Source organism: Saitoella complicata (genome assembly GCF_001661265.1).
Source record: "Saitoella complicata NRRL Y-17804 unplaced genomic scaffold SAICOscaffold_7, whole genome shotgun sequence".
Lineage (NCBI taxonomy): Eukaryota > Fungi > Ascomycota > Saitoellomycetes > Saitoellales > Saitoellaceae > Saitoella > Saitoella complicata.
In genome coordinates this window covers 352,365-369,375 of record NW_017566998.1, presented here as the reverse complement: position 1 = coordinate 369,375, position 17,011 = coordinate 352,365, and the positions used below count along the sequence as shown (strand labels likewise).

At 49.1% G+C, this 17,011-nt stretch overlaps 2 protein-coding genes across 2 annotated transcripts; one reads left to right on the top strand and one right to left on the bottom strand.

Moving 5' to 3' along the window:
* Positions 1 to 1,846: 1,846 nt before the first annotated feature.
* On the top strand, positions 1,847 to 2,986 carry SAICODRAFT_6488 (uncharacterized protein; the record flags this gene model as incomplete). The annotated part of the gene is made up of 1 exon (XM_019170105.1): positions 1,847 to 2,986. One exon carries the CDS (start codon positions 1,847 to 1,849, stop codon positions 2,984 to 2,986), a length of 1,140 nt encoding a protein of 379 aa, XP_019025314.1.
* Positions 2,987 to 4,946: 1,960 nt separating this feature from the next.
* SAICODRAFT_70421 (uncharacterized protein) lies at positions 4,947 to 16,583 on the bottom strand (the record flags this gene model as incomplete). Its single annotated transcript, XM_019170567.1, has 8 exons — positions 4,947 to 5,216; positions 5,268 to 5,475; positions 5,522 to 5,699; positions 5,757 to 5,837; positions 5,888 to 8,143; positions 8,165 to 16,267; positions 16,322 to 16,479; positions 16,532 to 16,583. 8 exons carry the CDS (start codon positions 16,581 to 16,583, stop codon positions 4,997 to 4,999), a joined length of 11,256 nt encoding a protein of 3,751 aa, XP_019025313.1. The 3' UTR covers positions 4,947 to 4,996.
* Between the last annotated feature and the right edge of the window lie 428 nt (positions 16,584 to 17,011).

Sequence of the window (17,011 nt, the reverse complement as noted above, 5' to 3'; positions counted from 1 at the left end):
GAGGAGAGAAGAGGTGCCGGGAGGAGAGATTTGATTTGACTGTATTGATACCACATATGGGATGGAAGCGGGATATCACCTACTACTACTGTTATTACTAATATAAGCTCATGGAATTTCCCAGATCAACGGTCATGGAATTTCCCAGAGCAAAAGTGTCAGATTCCATGAGCGAATTCCATGACTACGCTCATGGGTTTATCATGGAATTTCCATGAGCAACAATTCCATGACCGGTAACTTCATAGGGCATGATTGTACACTGCACAGACGTGACGTTCATTGGTCCCGTCTATCACAGGTCATCATCATTCTAGGCCCATTGATATTACGATAAGATTCAAACGATACCGATAGCAGTTGACAGTACAGCCATTTCCAAATGTAAATGCCTGTTCCACCAGCAAGCAGCAGTTCCGTCTGGATTCTACTCACCCGAATAAGAGGAGACATCAAGCAGGAGTGTCGAGATTAAACAACCATCATGTTAACCTTTCAGCAACAGCGATCATGTGCCCAGTTTGGGTTGAGACAATACAAGCCATAGCATCAGGAGAACAGATGGCAGAGAGCCAGGGACTCCAACATCGATGGGAGAGGACCAGGGAGGCGTAGAATTTAATGCTTTCGTCAGTCAGTCGTGAGACACCTAGGAGGATTGAGACGTTGATGGTGGTGGGTTCCTGGTTGGTGCTGAGGACTTGGTGAAATTTGCCAGTGCATCAGCACTCAGTGCTCACATGTCACTCTCAAGAGGTGCAGGCCGAAGAACCCGGATTTGGCGTTTTGGATCATTATATGGGCAAAATTTTGAATTAGGTTTAAGTAGGTTCAATGGACATTTGTATCTCCGTCAGGTTTATGTAAGGTCAAGTTACTGCTGTGTGCAAAATTCTTGACGCGGCGCATTTTACCGCCTATCTGCGCGGGGATAGTTTCATGAACCCCCCCCATCTTCATAGACAAGGCTTGGGAGGGCGATTTCAGGGTAGACGTCGATAGAACAAACTCTTAGGAATTGATAGATGTCCCCGAAACGCGTGTATTACCGGTTCTCATAGAGTTGTGACATTATGAAGGATTTCGGCCCGGGTGCATGATGTTGCATGATTATGCATGAAAGCATCGAAAACACTCTCTGGACCCACAAACCTCAAAAACTGTTAGAATCAAAGAAACCACACACAGAACATGTTCATCCAAGCTCCTTCTATCTCATGTGACCCAGCGCTGCATCCGTAGTGCCTTCCAGGGTCCGTTTCTTTCTTTTCACTGAAAACACCATTTCAGCATGAAGCGACTGAGGGAGGTCTTGTGGCCCAAAACCGGTGGCACGACGTGATTGCTAAGGATAGGTATGATCAGTTTGAACCCTTACTCGACCTCCGAGGCCTTTATCTATGTTGTTTAAGGGGTTTTTGTCATATGGAGTTTGCGATTCGCGCGCACATGGGAAAGTCACGTCAAGAATTTTGCACACAGCAGTACAGCTAGTTGCAAAATGCCTGTCGCAGGGCCTAAAATCACCCCTGCGCGTCTGACATCGACACTCCAACAAAACGCGTCATAACTCCATCAATATGCCTCCTAGGAAGCTGAGAGGAGCAGCCAAACAACCAGTTCAGCTCGGGGCTTCAAGCCGCACCCCCAAACCCCCGCCTAGGCTCGAGGATGATTTGCGTTCAAGCCCCCCGTCAAAACCACCCGCCAGGGTTAAACGTACCAAAACAGTCATTGATCTCGAAATCGAAGACCCAGCTCCTGAACCTATGAGTCAATACGATGATTTCATGGTTCAGGTAATCGTTATTAGGGAGCCGAAATTTAGGTATGCCCAAGGACCTTCATGGTCGACCCCCTGAAAGAATGGGACTTTGTTCAACCACTATTGCTCAATCTCGCCCTCGAGGAGTTGCGTCAGGACCCTGTGGTCAAAGAGGGCATCAACATTCACTCCCTTACTCCCTACATTCAATGGAAAGTTGTACGCGGTCGTTCCAAGGATGCACCATGGTGTCGACTACGGTACCCCCTCGACTGGGAAGCATTCATTGAGGCCGTCAACGCTGAGCGCATGGTACCTAAGATCGAGTGGACAGTTTTCATTCAAATCGATACGCGCTTCGTACCGCAAATCCAGTCTCTCTCCCGTACCGAAGACCTCGAAACTCCGACTAGGTCCTCCCAGCAGAAGTCAAGGCCCCGCAACATTCCATTCGCAAGGGCTAGGAATACAGCAACTACGAGGGCCCTTCAGGATGTTTCTGTCAACATCGAGGGAGACCCTGTTGCTTACCACAAGTTGCTTGCCATACAGTCCCTTCAGCAAAAATACAAATGCGCCCAGCACCATCAAAACCTATGCTACGTTCACCCATTGAGTAAGGCTCATCGACACATCAACATGCACCAGCAGAATCGATGGGCAGACTATATTGCCAATGAAGAACCTGGGGTCACGCTCGATCAACCACCCCTACATGACACCATGTTCAACAGCTTGCGTGAAGCATTCAAACCAACAGATCAACCCTCGGCAACACCTGAAAGCAGGTCTTCAAGTGGGCATTCGCACCTACCTACGCCCATGACAATCAGCCGGTTTGACTTGAACCAAGCACCCCCTTCGACTCAGGTACCAGACCAAGCGCAACCCATGAGAGGCTCGAGCCCTCTTTCAGGACCAGCAGGAGATGATTTGGATGGATTCTTGGAGTATGTTGGGAGACATGCCCCTGCCTACACCAACTTCAATATTGATGTAGTCAGGGATGCAGTGGTTGACCACGGCATTCGCCTCAACGACCTCAAAAAGATACCGGATGATGGTCTACCACCTGCTAAGAAGGGCTGGGTCATGCTCATGAAGAATTGCTGGCCAGTATGGAAAGGTATTATGCGGGAGAAGGATTCCAACGCTAAACGACTGGAAGCAAGACCCTTCGAGGTTTACGAGGTTCCCGATGAGTCAGAAAGTATCTACTAGTTCTGCTCTTTTATGTGGTATTCTTCTTTTCTCGATAGCATGCTTAGTTCTTTCACAATGACCTTACAAAGCTCAACACCTTACTTCAATCGCTACCGTACTCACCACCCCTGGTGTCAAGTAGTATGCACTTTGCTGCAACTAGAGTCGGTGGTTACTGAAGACCACATCTTCATGCATTGCATTTGGGCATACGTACAGCCATTTTGTGAGGGAATCTGCCCGTGAGAATGGCAGGTTACTGAAAATAAACGAATGTATTGCTTCGATCGAAAAACCTACTCATACAAGCTAGAAAAAAGTGACTACATAGTTGCCCTAGCATCAATAGTGACCTGGTTGTTATAATCGACATACCGACGTAACTCTGCATCTGACAATGCATAACCGCAGTTCATATACAAGTTGCGGATCTTGTCAGGGTGCTCATTGATTGAGTCGATTGCGCAGCGTATGTAACCCTCAGGGTCTGATCGAACTAACTCATGCTTATTGTTGCGCTTCATCCAGGCCTTCATCATACTGAAGCAGAGCTCGATTGGATTGAGGTCTGGTGAGTAAGGCGGCAAAAAATGAAGTCGACATCCAGCGCGTTGAACAATGAGTTCATATACCCTTTCGTCATGATGGATACGGCAGTTGTCAAGGACAACCACGCTGTTCGGACCAGGGTAGGGGTTGAGAATCGGTAGCAGTTCATGTTCGACGAATTCGACAAATCGATCAGCATTGAAGGATCCCTGAAAGACCGATAAAGCATACAGCCCTGTCGAGGTAAGTGCAGGCAATACACTCCAACGTTTGGTTCGAGCAAACGGTCTCTCCTCAATCGCCCTAGTACCGACTGGCGCATAATCAAATTTCCGGGTAGCAGTCCTCTCATCGACAGCAGACTCATCGAGAAAGACCAGTTGTTCTTGACTGTATTCAGCCATTGATATGGCGTGTTGCGCACGTAAAATGCCGTTCCGTGCTGCTGCCCTTAGCGTAAGAGTCTTTCGAGTATATCCAATCTTTTTGAGGTATCGACAGACATGGTACTTCGATAGTGAAGTTGCAAATTCCTGGTCATAAACTCTGCGCAATCATCCTGGTATAGGGTAGGGTTCAGATCATACAGGGCCTTGATATGCTGTCATGCCATGCCCGGCGTTTCAGCCAAGGTCCTCGATGGGGCAGGTCACTTACCATGCCTATGCGGGAGTCAATCTGAGGCGTCCTACCACAGTTCGTGGTAGGGAGGCGCTCATGGGTGCCTTACTCCTCGAATCTCTTGACAATCCTGTAAATGGTTTGTACCGATCGGTTGATGATCTTACTGAGTTGGTGAACGTCATAGCCCTCGATGTAGTTCTCGATAACTATGGACCGTGTGCTATTGTCGCATATCTCACCGAACATTTCGAACCGTTTGCGACCTTCCTAGGCCTTCAATGGAGTTGTTCTGTTGGTTTTACGGTGAGGGTTTACGGAGCATGTGCAGCTACCTGCAGATTGCGACAGGCATTTTGCAACCAGCTGTAAGTGCAAGCCGTTGAGATATCTCACTCCAGATATCGAGCCGAGGTCCTGTAAAGTGCCAAACAAGGTCAGTTGAGACCAGAATGAGCTATAATAAAAAGGTGTCACACCCATCCACCTTGGCAGAGGGAAGCCCAAGAAGTCATCACGATTTGTATATATCCAAAGTAGGTAGGCCCCTGCGAGCCCCCCGCATTCGACTGTCACGAATACCTGATTCGTGATTGCACAAATATGGAATAACATATTCCACTTCCAGCAAAGGCACTCGAATAAGTCATTCAACTGTACAAATAAACACGAATAAAGTCGGAAAGTATTCAAGTAGAGTGGAATTCCTAGTGTCCAGGTTTGGATCGTGAGGTTGGCTAAATTTCATGGGTCTTCGATGGATCAAGGGTCTTTGATGGATCCACGAGGATCAATGGTCTTTGGTGGCACAAAGTAAAAAGAAACCCATCAAGAAACTCGCAATATGGTTCTACTCCCCTACAACCACGACATGAAAAGAGAGTCCATACTCGCCAAAGACCGAGGATTCACGGCCTGAGAGATGAGATCTATGATCGTCTGGTTGGCAGGAATGTTACCCTGCGCTACATGCGAAAGCGATGAGGCCCTTCGAACGATAAGATCGACGTTCGTAGCAACCTTCTCCCTAAGCTGCGCATCCTGCGCAACGGGACGATGCTGCTGGGTAAACCATGTGCTGCGATACGGTTAGCGTACATCCGTAAAAGCTTGCACAAGGGAAACATACATAAGCTCATCCCTGACGAATACGCTCAGATACAAGTCTAACTCGAACTCCGGTTCCGTAAGGCAGCGTGCGATAGCCATAACAGCGCACGAGAAGATACCCTCGATACCGATAGGACCGATGAACTTTTGAATGTTCGGCGTGAAACGGAACGGAACGGCTTCCCCGTTATGAAAGACAGGGCTGTTTGGTGCCATTGCTGAACTGCCTGTCAGAGAGCCATAACATGTATACACCGTTTCAATATCACTGACCTGGTAGTAACTCCGTGGCCCAAATGTTGCCCGTTGACCTCGAAAAGAACAATTTGTGCGGGAACCGGTTGTTGATACACATGACATACGTCATAAAGGTTAGGCTGGCATATTGCGCCGTGAATTGTTTCCGGAACAGCCAGAAGTCCGAGAAAGAAGGGAAAGTACGCTTGAAGAACTGAATGAGACATGCGATTAGTGGCGGCATGGCTATGCGTGCAACATGTCATCATACCTCATAAAGAATAGTATCCGGGATCATCTTTGACTGAATTGCTTCCAAAACCTCCAACTTGATACTGGTCAAGTCCGCTCGCTATCGTAACGCGTTAGTACAAGCTTGTAAAATCTGACTCACGTAATCACCTGATGCTTGGGGTCATAGGCTGCTCTGAGCTTTTCCGCAAAGTATCTCAAAGGGTCGTCCTTGTGTAGACCAACGCGATCGCAGTACTCCTCGTACACGCCTTGCAGCGAAACATAAGATGGGTCGTCCTGCACGATACGAATATGAGGTGCTAGAGGAATAGCAACAGGCAAGTTGAAAGTAAGATTACGTCTTCGGCTTTCCTTCCGTCGCGACAAAACGCCGTTCAGGATGCGGAACAGCTGAAAAATACGTTCCTCCCGCCTACAATGCCTTGCAGCTGGATATTGCACAGCAAAGGGATGCAGACTGCCATCGTGCCCACGAATAGTGAGTCGCCTATGACACACTCCGTGTCCGCGCACTACGTCAAGCGTAGGCAGGAATCTGTCAATACGCACAAAGTTGTTGTTGTTGTCTTTATGCAGCAGGTACTGACCCGGAACCTCCACTTCATCGAACTTCTGATATTGAAATTCGGTAAGGAACGTGCTGCATTGCTCCAGATTCTGCTGATGTGGACGCCTATCAAGCACCGCCTCAAACCTATCTCGCCAGTGTCGAAGCTTGGCCACATAGCTTTGCAAGTTGGGCTTCTCTTTGAGAAAGTCATCTTCAAAAGCAGACTTGATGTGCTTGGGCAAAACACTTTCAGCAAAGCGAGAGATATTTGCCTCTGTGGCCGGGGGCAGCTTTGTATCTTCACTCGGTGAAGACAGCCGACCAATATACTGAACACCATCGTTTAGCAAGGCCACGATCAACCTATACGCATCCTCATCTGGCGGACACTTGAAACGTTGCTGAATCTGATCCACCATGGTCTCCATGGATAGTGCCAACAGGGGGTAGGCCGTCTTGAGGATCGACATAATGTCATCAACGTGCTCCCAAGGTTGTCTGTTATGCACTTGCGGACTCGCCACGGCCGGTGATGCAGGCTTCACAGCAGCAGACTGCCTAGGCGTGGCAGTGCCATTCTCGGTCTTGACTTCGCCTGGAGCAGCAGGCGTCTGAGCCAGGTGAGCGCTGGTCGTGTTAGTTGTTGTATCAGTACCGTTACCCGCAGAACTTTGGCCTTCAGCTTGAGCAGGTTGTGGCGGTTTGACACCAGCGCCAGCTCGGGTAGACACAGATTGCGCGGCAGCAGCCAAGGCCTGGCGTTTGATGACAGTATAGTCCTCCTTAGTTGTACGAAGCTGGAAATGGAGCGCTTGCGGATAACTCTTAGCAATCTTAACCAGAATTTGTCTGGCATGCCGGGCCTCTTTGTGAGACAGGGACGTAAGAAGCTGAGGAATGAAGGTCGTCCAATACCAAACGGGAACTTCACCCTTATATGAGTCAAACGCACGAGATATAGTTCCCTGCGCATCATCCAAACTAAGCAACCAGAGAATTCGACTGAGCACCTTTCTGGCTTTTCCATTCTTGTACAAACCGGCGGCTTGCAGGTAGCAAGACACAGCATTGCAAGCAGAATTCAAATCACGAGGATTCTCCTTGAAGAGACGGTCATTGTAGAAACCCCATTCAGCCCAGGCCTTAGCGAGCGTCAAATCAATTTGTACGGCTGTTGCGAATGCCTGGTTCGCCTCGTCATTGAGACGAAGTTTTGCGAGGAACATTCCTTTGAGAGTAAAGAACTCTGCCTTCTGTTGCGTATTGAAATACATGAGGTTTGTATTGCTGATGACCTCCAAACCCGTATTCAGTTCGTTAGGATTCTGGTAATGACACTTCGCTTGTTCCCGCAACTTCAGGAATGCCTCTTGAATCTCGATATTCGGCAAAGTGTAAATCTTAGTCAGCTGATTGATACATACTTCAGGCAATTGATGCTTGCGAGCGACGTGAGCAAAGCGATTGATGATCCAAGCTGTTTCATGGTAGCCTCGGTATGCGAAGGAATTGGCGCTGGAGTTCGCTGCTCCCGTTGCACTTTGCTGCTGCAAGGCAGGGACCAGTGGAAGGTACACGCGGTTAATGGCAGCAAAAATAAGCTGCCGCCATGCCACAAGATCACTCCATGCATTGATGTCGTCCCACATGTTGGGAAGTCGCTCCCTCCATGTTGTCAGAATGCCCTTTAGTTCCTGTGATTTGCTGTCGAGGTTCTGTGCATGTGTGGATGCTAAGCTTGCGTAGATCTGACTCGCCTCCTGCAACTCTACAAACTGTTGAAAAGCTTGCAGTAAAGGTATGTGGGCTTGAGTGACTGTCGAAGGCAAACTGTGCCATTTCCGTAGAGTGAGCTGCATACCCTCGTCACATACCCTGGAGAATTCCTGGATGGGCTCCAGTTTCAACTGAGCCTTCTGAAGAGCCATGAATGCCTCAAACGTATAGCGTCTCGGTGTCGGAGTGTCCATGAGAGTTTTGATGGAAGCCTCCAAGGGCTCGCGATCCGCAGTCCAATCGGTTACGCGCCATGCACACTCAAGCAAGAGGTCAGAGTACCCTTCGTGCTTCGAAAGATCCGTGAGGATATCCCATTGCTGGAGCTTCTGGGCACACAAAATCCAATGATCTTCCCACAAGCTGTACTCCGATTCTGAGAAGGGAAGAACGCCGGTACGGGCTTTGATCTGTGCCGTCTCATACATATGTTGCGCCTTATCCCACATACCGTTTTGTTCATAGGAGATCGCGGCATTAGTCTCAAGGTATTGACACCTTCGTCTCCACAAACCATAAAACATGTCGTCCTCACAAAGAAGAGCGTACGTTTCTGCCAGGGCATCCAATGTGCTCTCATGAACAGGATTGTCACCACCTGAAACGCGAGTAGTTGACGCTTCTTCCAACAACGTCAAGGCAACATACCAACTATCGTATGACTTCCCAAGATACTTCACAAGATGTGGGGGCAAAGGTAACGAGGGGGAAGCCCGCGCAATACCTTCAAGCAGAGTTCGTATCACGTTTGGCCGCTTCTCCAATTGCTTACTGTGGTATTCCTTAGCCAAAAGGGCAATGACAGACCTGGACAATTCCTGGCGATCTTTTTTGCTAACAGCAGAGCATCCGAGGGGAAAGAGCTCTATCCACAAGCGATGCCCAGTGATGACTTCAAGATGCTGAAGCTGAGCCAGCGATACAACCACATCACCAGCCTGCACTCGCGTATCGTTTTCGATAAACTCTCGCCGACGAGCAATGAATGATTCCAGTTTATCATTGGCCGTGATTTCCATATCATCGAAGCCTGACCAAATGCTCAACGCTGTTAAGGGGCGCAAACATCGATCGCCATCTTGGAATTCCAGCGGAGCGTCGGCAATCACGGAGCCCACCAAAACTTGACTTGCCTGATGCAACCAGAAGTTATTCGCGAGGAATTCCCAGTTCTGCACTCCAAGAATGTAGTTCAGTCGCGTGAATACATTGCGGGACATGCTGTTGTCAAACACTTCCATAAACTTATTTCTGATGGTGTAGTCATCAGCTTTCGTGCCCATGAAAAAGGCCTGCTCGAGGCGGACAGTTAGTTCCGTGCGGGCAATAGTTGGGTCTTGATATATGTCGATGAGCAAGTGCAAGAACCTATTCACCAGTGCCGGATCCCCGCGACTATCGAAGGTCATCATTTTCAATAGCACCGCAGTCTTTTCTTTCACAGTAGGAAATGATTCATTCTTGCCCAGGACCCATTCTCGAACAACTTCCAAGATTTTCGAACACAACTCGGCATTCGGAGATTTCTCTATGAGTTGTACCAAAGCACTCAAGAACCATCGTCGTTGATCTCCAAGATGAGATATGCGGAGGCGAAGGAAGTCAACAATTCTTCCGAGCGATACGATGATGTTCTCGGAATCCATAACAGTGGGGGCAGCCGCGACTTGTTCAGCTACACCTCCCGTGGGAGCAGCGGCAGGAGGGGCCTGAGGAAGTTGTGGAGGTGAAATGTGATCTTTGGCCAGTTTCTGGAACGCTTTCAGCAAACCAGGGATCAAAGGATCGAGCGTGTCAGGCCAGTCTTGACACAACGTCCAAGCTAGCATGATAGCACCACTGAGATTGACCAGATTTTGGACGTTCTCTTGAATGATGGACACAATCGCCGCGCGAAACTCAAGATTTGCAGATGGCTCGTCTTCGTCATCTGCAGGCTTGGGAATTGCACGAAGAATGCGTGCCACAATGGGCTGCATATGCTCCTGGATGGCAGCGGCATCGCTTCGAAGGCCCTTATCCAGAAGCTGTTGAAGAGACAAGACGTCTTCTAGAATTTTTGAGTCAGGCAAATGGTCTAGGACGACGCCAAGCGCTCCCAATGCATTGACGTATCCCGGAATGGTTGCTTCAGTGACATCGTTCGTGACAAGATTCTTTTCGAAGACAGAAAGCTCAATAGCAGCATCACGCCAGAACTCTCCGCTCAACAAGGTTTCGAGTTGTTTGCTAGCCCGAGTTGAAAGTGGTCCCTTTGAACCTTGATCAGGGCAAGCACATATAAAGCGAAGCAAATACTCAATGACACGATCACGAAGGACAGGAGAAATATAACTGCTCATCTGAGTGGTGCTTTGAGAGCTTTGATCAACGTCCATAGCGTCGCCCAGTTTCTTTTTACCCAAGATAGTCTTCTCGCCATCACGACCTCCAGGTTCTCCAATATCAGCAGAGTCCATCGAGACACGACTTTCCCATCGCAGGATGAGATCAATGATATCTAACGACAGAGTCTTTGTTTCCGGAGTAGCGCTTGACTGCAGACCTAGCTTTGACAAGGCGTTCGCAAGCTGCGACATGAGATGATCCCTGTATTCATAAAAGACATCTCCATGCCCGACAAGGAACTGATAGACGTGAATCATCAACTGAGGGATGTTTGACGCTTCCTCGGCGATGACACGGCGGGGCCATTTAGCCCATTGCGGGTAGCGTGACTCTGGCGTGGGCGGCACCCTGAGGGACAGAACCGGGGCAATGATGTCTAAAGCTTGTTTGACCAAGACCCGTGATTCCTGCTGATGAGCCCGTAACAACGCCACATATATCTGCAGCACAATATTCGCCGGAGTCTCGTAAGCTGCTATGAAGTATGCAATAAGCACATATGCGGCTTGTTTACTCGTGATATCGTCGACTTTTATGAAATTCCACGCAAACTTGATAATGTCTTTCCGATGCTCAGCGAAAAGGACATGATCGTATTTAAGAAGCAAGGCCGTCATTTGGAGGAGCTCAATCCGCAAAAGATGGTCTGAAGAAAGCGATTCATCGGCAAGGGTTGCCTTCCATATCTTCAAGTGCATCATATCAGCCATGTCTTTATCAAGAAGCCTTTCCTCTGAGGAAGGCCCCTTGTACCCCGCGATTAAGATGGGGTTGGCGAGCTTCTGGAATATAGTACTCTTCAGGCGGGAGGGAACATCAGCTTTCTGATAGAGATCCAGACAGCGTGCGATGACGCTGCGGCGGTACGCTGATGACCGATTCCGAATAATACCAGTCATAATGTAGTCCTCAAACGTGTGTGTCATCAGCCCCTTTTTGGATGCTAGAACTTCGAAAAGACTAAAGAAGACGTCGAGATTGTCTTCTTGTTCTTTCAAGTAGAATATGAAGGTGTCAATCAGAGCGTCCAGGCCTTGCCCAGTTGTCAGGACTGATGCACTTTCTTCATCCATCGCGGCTAATACCTTGCTCGCACGCAAGAGCACATTTATGACATCGGTGTGTTGGCTAATATACGTGCTCTGGAAGCGGCATAGAGCCTGAACGATGCGAATACCGACAAGCGGCGTGGCGGGTTGATCTTCTGGCTGATTCAATCCAAAACCTCGCTGGATCAAAGTAGGAGTGTCGTCCATAACTGTAGACCGGAGGGCCGCACTCTCTTCAGCTAAGAGCAATTGGACGAAAAAGCGGCTGAACCCTACTTGTCCGAGTTTAACCGAAAAGAAAGCCCAAGCCTCAGTTGGGTACCGGTTCAAAAACTTGAGTAACGGTGCACGGAGCGGACTAGATTGCGTACGGCGCATTTTCTCCTCGAGGTCCATGACGATCGTAACTAACTCTTCCAAAAACATACTTGCCGGTGACGGAAGCAAATGAAATATGTTAAGGATTGCTGATATAATCTTGATTGCATGGTGTTCATTAAGAGCCCTGGCAGCAGCCTGGTGGAGAATTTGAGGGTCCGCCCAAGCTCGCAAGTGATCAAGAAGCTTTCGACCAATTTCGACTTTGAAATAATTGGTCAGAAGCTCGAGGAGACGTGCAAGGCCTTCCAAGCCCGCCACATTCAACCTTTTGTGATCCGAGAGATTCATAAGAATTGGCCGAAGACCTCCTTGTAGAAGATCTTTGGGTAATTTGTTATTCTGCGCCAAAACTTGACGTAATCCTTGGTTCGCGACATCCACGACTTCATTGGATTTGGAATACAGGCTCTTGAAGAAGACCGAGATAATGCGTCCTCGCGTCTGCGCTTGCTGGGGCGACGAGAAATCCGAGCAAGCCATGGCTTTAGAGAGAAGCTTTATGCACACGACACGCAAGTTGACCAGCGACGTCGCATTCTTATACTGCGATGTCTCACTCACAGTAACCAGAGCCTCATCTTCTGCGTCCGCCAAGGCGAGTGCCTCATGCAACAATCGCAGGAGTTCATCATTGAACTCAAGGAAGGTCGGTTTCAATGACAAACAAAACGTGATCGCATCGATATGCCCAATCTGCATGGCAAAGGGCAATGCACGCAACGGTTTGGTAAAGATAGGAGATAGAAGCCTATCTCGGACCGGTGCAAGCAGCTCGTGCAGCTCCTTCAAAGTGAGCTCCGCGAGCAGTTTAAACGACGACTTCACGGCATCACGGACCGTGGAATTGGAATTGGAAAGATCGACAATCAGTAGACACACAAGATTTGCCAATCGCCCATCTTTGACGGTCGCGTCTTCATCGCCGTCAGTCTGGTTGCATGTTCTGACAATGAAAGTGAGCGTCTCATGAGCATCGTCAAGGACAGACGATGCTATCTCCGAAGGCATATCTTTGAGAGCAAACAACAGAGCCCGGACAAAATCCAACTGCCGCTCCACCATCCATTTTTTCCCCAATTCAATCCTGCGGCTGAGAATGCGAATTCCATTGCACCCTGCGTACTTCTCATGGTGATCTTCCTTGAAACAACTGTGACAAAATCGAGCTGACAACAGATGAAATAACGGGAGCTTGCGGGCTTTCTCTGGAGACCCCAGGATGGTCAGACAAGACTCATAAAGTACAACGATAGCTTCTTCTGCCAACTCACGGACGGCGACGAAATCAGACGCAAGACTGTCTGCAATCGCATCCACTAAGACTCGGTTGCTTAGATAAGGACCATCTATATCAGGATTCAATAGGAAGCCCTGCTTCCGTAATCTGAGCTCCTCAAGGGCTTCAGGCACCTCCGTCACAGCTATATGCTCGCAAATATTGATGATCAAGTCCCGCGCATCCGCTCGGAGTTCGTCATGGACAGCTGCTTGAAAGCAGCCATGCAAAAGAGTTCGTAGGTTGTCCTCTTGAGCAAGCTTTTTAGCGACTAATTTTGAGTTTCGCGCTGATCCCTCATCATCCATGCTTGACTTTGTTTCATTAGTTGTTTGTCCCAAATTACCAGAACCCACAAGCTCGATGGTACGTATGAACTCTTCAGCGTTGGCTTGAACGGAGGCTGCAAGATCCATTGGGACCTCTTCCGTGCGCAAATATAGTTTAACAGCAGAGCCCAAGAAGCGAAATGCTTGTTGCTTATACTCCACATCTGTCTTTGAATTGTGCAAAGCACGCACTGCGACATCCACAAACCTCATAATGTTGAAGGCCTTGGCTCCATTACCCCCGTAGAATTGGAGATTAACAGACGGGCTCGCATCCGGATGAGCCACAAATCCCAACTTCGGTGGCTCATTCAAGAACCTCCGATTGCGTCCACCCAACTTGCCCAGAATCCTCAGCGTGGTGTGACTATGCTGGTGATTGTGGGGAAGCGGTTTCAAGTGGTCCCAGAGTGCCTGCATCAGATCATGAATGACTGGGGCAATGATGGGATCAAGGAACTCTTGCGTTAGGTTGTCAATGCATAGCTCAAGCGTTCTGAGGCCTTGACTAACAAGATCGGGTCCGGCGCGTAGAGCAATGACGAGCGGTCTCATGAGATAACTTAAACAAGGAAGCAATCCGCTCAAGCGGACCGGAACAGTAAGACACAGTTCAACATAAAGGTCACGCTCCTGGGGTTTTTTGGCGGCGTGCAACAACGTGTTCAAACACTCCAAAAGCATCTGTAGAAGCGGAAGTACTTCCTTGTACAATAATTCGAACCTTCCACCAGCAATGCTTCTGAACAATGCACGCAAAAGGAGAAAGTAATTGATCGGCTCATGTGCTTTTGCAGATAGTTTTAAGCACTGCACAACAATATGATTCACATGTGGTTGCAGACAAATTTCATTGGCGTCCGGAAATAGAGTGACTGCCATGAATGCAAGCTTGAACATTCGCAACATGATGTTGGACCGGGCGGCATTTGAGCTTCCCAGATCTTCGAGACGATCGACCAGGAATCGCAGCAGAAGCCCTGCAAAATTCGAAGAGGTGGCATCGTTTGCCAAGAAAAACTGCGCAACATGCAACAACGAAGGATTCTTGAGAACCTGCTCAAAGAATTCCGGCAACTGTGCGCCGAAAACCTCTTGAAATACCGCCGAATCCAAATAAATGAAGACAGTCGTGAACGTTTCGAGTATCTCTTTTTCCTCAGGCGTAGTAGGAAGCATGGCATTAGGCGTTGCTTCAAGCGGCGATGTCTTTTCACCAGCACGAATAATGCCCCCCTTATCGGAGACAGGCAAGAAGAAGGAAAATCCCTCCGCAGTTTCACGGAAAAGCCGAACAAGTACATCCACTTCTTCAGCACTAAAACCGCGGGCAAACTCATTCCAGTCCTGCATACTGGCGGTGGGATTTGCGGGTGGTGGGTTACAGTTTTTAAGGCCGTACATCAAACTTCGCAAACCGCCAACAAGATTCTTGAAGAGAAGACGACCGTCCTTTAAGAAGTCGCCCATGCTTTGCGTTGTTGCGGCAACCCGAATGGGTCGCAGGTATTGCAGATCCATACCCGCAGGGTCGATCTCGTCAACGTCGACAGCAACATCACCACCGTTCCCCACGTTTCCTGCCTTCTCGGCCTGCTCAAGGTGCAGAAAGGTAGCACGCTGTTTGTTCAGCGAGGCAAACTTGTCCGCGAACGCATTGAGAATGTACATAAGAAGCTGACGAGCTTCAGGATGAGGCATTTTCAGTATGCGATCAATGAAATTCAAAAGCAGCCTTGCACACATCATCTGGATACTAGGAGGGAGGGAAGTATCTCTCAGATTGTCCGCATATACGCGAAGGGTGCGCCGCAACTGAGCACCTGTCATTTCGCTTCTCACATTGTGAAGCAGATCGGCCAACATACTATATGCCAGTGGTCGAAGCGTCTCATGGACGGTGACGCCATCGCTGACCAGGACGCGTTCGTCAAGGAGGACGTCAATTTTGCTCACGAAAGCACCCTTGAAATCAGTAGAAAGGATGTGCCTCGTCGCAACAAGAAGTTCCTTTCTTGCTGCCCACATGTCCGAAGGGCAGTCCGTCAATAGGCGAACAACGTAGTCCGGGATGGTGGCCCGAAACTTTTGCAGAGCAGGTGGGTTTCCACGCAAAATATAGGCGAGGAATGACATGGTCTTCACTTGCGCATGGATAAATTCGCCAAAGAGAGACTTGTTGCCAACAGCGGGCGCAACGCCTGTGAAGATCTGACCACGCGCTTGTGCTTGCTTGTGAGCCTCCGCCTGAGGTGCAGCCTGTAAAGCAAGCATATCGATGATCAAAGGCGTCATCGTTGGGAGATTCAGATTAACCGATGTCCGATACGATTGAAAGAATGAAACAACAATAATTGGACATTCGGTGAGCACCTTGAAGCTATGCATGCTTCTCAGAAGGGGTTTTGCGGGCATTTCTGTCGATTCAGTAGCAACAGACGCAGGCGACATGGGCGAACCTTGCGCAGTTGCCGTAACGCTGCTTTGGGTGGCGGGTCCGGTTGCTGCACCATCAGAGCCAAAGGCTTCCTTCACAGCCTGTGGCATGTTGCGATACATATCCTGTACCGTGTCCAGGAACGACTGTACATGATCTTCCAAATGCTGCTTGTACGAACGATGAAAGTCGATGATCGTCTGTAAACACACGATGGCATTCTCCTCGTTATCTGTACGGAGAATCTGTATAAAGCGAAGAAAAACGTCGCTGGCGTAAGGTCGATACACCTCGTTATGAGGGAGCTTCTGAATGATTTTTAATACACCCAAGCGAAGTTTCTGTGATACAAGTTAGCGGATCCACTTTAGATCGCTTGCTCGCCATTATCTGACCTGTTCAGGCGCCGTGCTGATGAATGCTGGAGGTGTATGTTGCAAAATGTCAATAAGCGGAGCATGAGCCTCAGCCAAGAACTTCGCGTAATCGGCAACGATATGGGTGTCCAATGTTTCACGAAGCTTGGAAATAGCTCTAACTTTTGCCCGGACGTCTATTGATCCAAGTTAGACGCATGGTTCGTGGTTGCGGGACAGCATATATACCCGACTCGGCGGCCTGGGCAAGAATCTCGTCCAAGGTGACGACGACGACCATTACGGCCTAAGAGCACCAGCCGCAGATAGCAGCGTAGGAGGCGACTTCAACGGTGTGCTACTTGGCTCGTTGACCAGAGCAGATCGGCGTTGTTGGTCGAGACTTTGTCGTGGTATACACCCAAGCGTAAGTACACGAGACGTGCCTGCCTGTGCGCTGCACCGCGTACGAACGTGAATTCGAAATGTGGGAGGCCTGCCCGCCAAATCGCGGGTGCTGCACGTGAAGAGATATACATGGGCGGCACCCAAACCCACGGAGCCAGCAGTGGAGAACGTCGCTTCAAACTATTTGGAACAATTGCAGGTCTTTGACGGTCAGCCGACGAGATCGAATACCACCCAGAATTAAGCTTTGGCCATGCTGCGGTTCCGGGCCCAGTGCATGCGCAATTAACCTCTACCAATATTGGACTATAGCTACTCCGC